Source organism: Triticum urartu, chromosome 2A, assembly GCF_056163025.1.
Source record: "Triticum urartu cultivar PI428250 chromosome 2A, HENAU_Tu73, whole genome shotgun sequence".
NCBI classification, from domain to species: Eukaryota; Viridiplantae; Streptophyta; class Magnoliopsida; order Poales; family Poaceae; genus Triticum; species Triticum urartu.
This window is the reverse complement of record NC_141874.1, coordinates 575583615-575587800: the sequence shown is the minus strand read 5'-3', so window position 1 is coordinate 575587800 and position 4186 is coordinate 575583615. Positions and strand designations below refer to the sequence as shown.

At 45.0% G+C, this 4186-nt stretch overlaps 1 protein-coding gene across 1 annotated transcript; it reads left to right on the top strand.

Moving 5' to 3' along the window:
* The first annotated feature begins 767 nt into the window (after positions 1-767).
* Positions 768-2852, top strand: LOC147985994 (uncharacterized). Its single transcript, XM_087541827.1, has 2 exons — positions 768-2664; positions 2827-2852. The coding sequence occupies exons 1-2, from the start codon at positions 768-770 to the stop codon at positions 2850-2852; spliced, it is 1923 nt and encodes a 640-aa protein (XP_087397953.1).
* Positions 2853-4186: the final 1334 nt, after the last annotated feature.

The window sequence follows — 4186 nt, the reverse complement described above, 5'->3', positions numbered from 1 at the left end:
ATAATATTTGTCTAGGTTTAGCGATCTGTCACGCCCCGTCCCCGTCTTCACCGCCGTCGATCACCCGCGCCGAGCTCATCGCCGGCACCACCGTGGTGAGCCTCTTGTTCTTATCTTCTTTCTGAAAGGAAAAATATTCTTACTTGTATGTTTACATAGATACTTGTATTATTTTCTTACTTTTATTATTGCATCTTATATAGTGCGATGGTTTTGGTATCCGCCCCCGTCGGCCCTCGTCCTGTCTATGATTCGGATGTGGTATATATATTATCTTTATAACTATTGGTTCATTTATTGTTTATGAAAATTATGCCGACCAACGTGACATAGATTTTATTTATGTAGGATGTATGTGAATCGAAAATGCCAACCGACCCTATTGTCGAGAGGTTAAATTTAGTTGAAGAAGAAAACAATTTGTTGAAGGAGAAGATGATATTGGAGTTGCATGTTGCGGATGTCGTCGATGATCACAAGATCAAGATGGATGCAATGCACTTGAAGATTAGAAAGATTAGAAAATATGCCATTCATACCGAGGCTTGGTATCATTATGCCGTTGGATCAACTGTTACCTTGGTTGCGATTATGATCGCATTTGTTTTCGCACTGAAATGTTTTACATAGTTTCAATGTGTGGTTTAATTAATTAGATGCTCTGGAGAACTATATGTTGTTAGATGAGAACTATGTATGCACTTTGGTTTTAATGTGATGATGAACTTCTATTAATTTGGACACTTAATTATATATAATGCACGCAGATGAACCGGCAATGGATGTACGGTGGCAGACACACCTGCGAGTACATTAAGGGCGTGCATGAGTTTCTCGATGCGGCTGAGGCAAACAAGCAGAATGGTTTTATGTGTTGTCCATGCACTGAATGTGGGAATATGAGGTCTTACTCTAACCAGAAAATCCTTCACTCCCACCTACTTTACAAGGGTTTCATGCCACACTATAATGTTTGGACGAGGCAGGGAGAAATAGGGGTTATGATGGAAGACGACGAAGAAGAAGAGTACGATGACAACTATGTGCCCCCTGAATACGGTGATGCTGCAACGGGGGGAGCTGGTGAAGATCAAGAGGAACCAGACGATGTGCCCAATGATGCTGCAACGGGTGAAGATGCTGAAGATCAAGAGGAACCAGACGATGTGCCCAATGATGATGATCTCCGCCGGGTCATTGTCGATGCAAGGACGCAATGCGAAAGTCAAAAGGAGAAGTTGAAGTTCGATCACATGTTAGAGGATCACAAAAAAGGGTTATACCCCAATTGCGAACATGGCAATACAAAGCTCGATACCGTACTGGAATTGTTGCAGTGGAAGGCAGAGAATGATGTGGCTGACAAAGGATTTGAGAAGCTACTGAAAATATTGAACAAGAAGCTTCCAAAGGATAACGAATTGCCCGACAGTACATATGCAGCAAAGAAGGTCGTATGCCCTCTAGGATTGGAGGTGGAGAAGATACATGCATGCCCTAATGACTGCATCCTCTACCGCGGTGCATACAAGGATCTGAACGCATGCCCGGTATGCGGTGCATTGCGGTATAAGATCAGACGAGATGACCCTGGTGATGTTGACGGCGAGCCCCCCAGCAAGAGGGTTCCTGCGAAGGTGATGTGGTATGCTCCTATAATACCACGGTTGAAACGCCTGTTCAGAAACGAAGAGCATGCCAAGTTGATGCGATGGCACAGTGAGAACCGAAAGAAAGATGGGAGGTTGAGAGCACCCGCTGACGGGTCGCAGTGGAGAAAAATCGAGAGAAAGTACTGGGATGAGTTTGCAAAGGACCCAAGGAATGTATGGTTTGCTTTAAGCGCAGATGGCATTAATCCTTTCGGGGAGCAGAGCAGCAATCACAGCACCTGGCCCGTGAATCTATGTATGTATAACCTTCCTCCTTGGATGTGCATGAAGCGGAAGTTCATTATGATGCCAGTTCTCATCCAAGGCCCTAAGCAACCCGGCAACGAAATTGATGTGTACCTAAGTCCATTAGTTGAAGAACTTTTACAGCTGTGGAATGGAAATGGTGTACGTACGTGGGATGAGCACAGACAGGAGGAATTTAACCTTAAGGCGTTGCTGTTCGTGACCATCAACGATTGGCCCGCTCTCAGTAACCTTTCAGGACAGACAAACAAAGGATACCACGCATGCACGCACTGTTTAGATGAGACTGAAAGTATATACCTGGACAAATGTAGGAAGAATGTGTACCTGGGCCATCGTCGATTTCTTCCGACCAACCATCAATGTCGAAAGAAAGGCAAGCATTTCAAAGGCGAGGCAGATCACCGGAAGAAGCCCGCCATGCGTACCGGTGATCACGTACTTGTTATGGTCAATGATTTACACTACATAATCTTTGGAAAGGGTCCCGGTGGACTAGCTGTTCCGAATGACGCTGAGGGACACGCACCCATGTGGAAGAAGAAATCTATATTTTGGGACCTACCCTACTGGAAATACCTAGAGGTCCGCTCTTCAATCGACGTAATGCACGTGATGAAGAACCTTTGCGTGAACCTGCTAGGCTTCTTGGGCGTGTATGGGAAGTCAAAAGATACACCTGAGGCACAGGAGGACCTGCAATGTTTGCACGAAAAAGACGGCATGCCTCCGAAGCAGTATAAAGGTCCTGCCAGCTACGCTCTTATGAAAGAAGAGAAAGAAATCTTCTTTGAATGCCTGCTCAGTATGAAGGTCATGACTGGCTTCTCGTCGAATATAAAGGGAATAATAAATATGCCAGAGAAAAAGTTTCAGAACCTAAAGTCTCATGACGCCACGTGATTAGGACGCAACTGCTTCCGATTGCATTGAGGGGGTTCCACCGGAAAACGTTCGATTAGCCATTGTGAAGCTATGTGCATTCCTCAATGCAATCTCTCAGAAGGTGATCGATCCAGAAATCGTACCAAGGCTAAGGAGTGATGTGGCGCAATGTCTTGTCAGTTTTGAGCTGGTGTTCCCACCATCCTTCTTCAATATCATGACGCACATCCTAGTTCATCTAGTCGACGAGATTGTCATCCTGGGGCCCGTATTTCTAAAGAAATATGTCCGTAACCGCGCTAGGCCAGAAGGAAGCATCTCCATGGGCCATCAAACAGAGGATGTTATCGGGTTTTGTGTTGACTTCATTCCTGGCCTTAAGAAGATAGGTCTCCCTAAATCGCGGTATGAGGGGAGACTGACTGGAAAAGGCACTCTTGGAAGAGACTCAATAATATGCAGGGACGGATATTCTTGGTCTCAATCACACTACATAGTTCTACAGAACTCTACCTTGGTGACCCCGTATGTCGATGAACACAAGAACAGTCTGCGCTCCAAACACCCAGAGCAGTGCGAGGACTGGATTACATGTGAACACATCAGGACTTTCAGCAGTTGGTTGGAAACATGTCTCAGAGGTGACAACACTGTTTGTGATGAGTTGTACTTGTTGTCCAGGGGACCATCTTTGACTGTATTGACTTACAAAGGATACGAGATAAATGGGAATACATTTTACACGATCGCCCAAGATCAAAAGAGCACCAACCAAAACAGCGGTGTCCGCTTTGATGCAGCAACCGAGAGCGGAAAGGACACATATTATGGTTACATAGTGGACATATGGGAACTTGATTACGGACCTGATTTTAAGGTCCCTTTGTTTAAGTGCAAATGGGTCAATCTGTTAGGCGGCGGGGTACAGGTAGACCCACAGTACAGAATGACAACAGTGGATCTGAAAAATCTTGGGTACACTGACGAACCGTTTGTCCTAGCCAATGATGTGGCACAGGTTATCTATGTGAAGGACATGTCTACCAAACCGAGAAAAAGAAAAGATAAGGAAGTGAATACATCATACGATGAGCCAAAGCGCCACATAGTTCTTTCAGGAAAAAGGGACATCCTGAGAGTGGACGGCACGACAGACATGTCTGAAGATTATGAAAAGTTTCATGAAATTCCTCCCTTCAATGTCAAGGCTGACCCAAGCATCATGATAAACAATGAAGATTATCCATGGTTACGGCGCAATAAGCAAATGACACAAGCGAAGAAAACGTGAAGACTTTCTCCCGCAACTATTATGATGATACCATGCCAACTTTGTAACACACGAACATGCTACCATTGTCCGTTTTGTACATGCACATGCT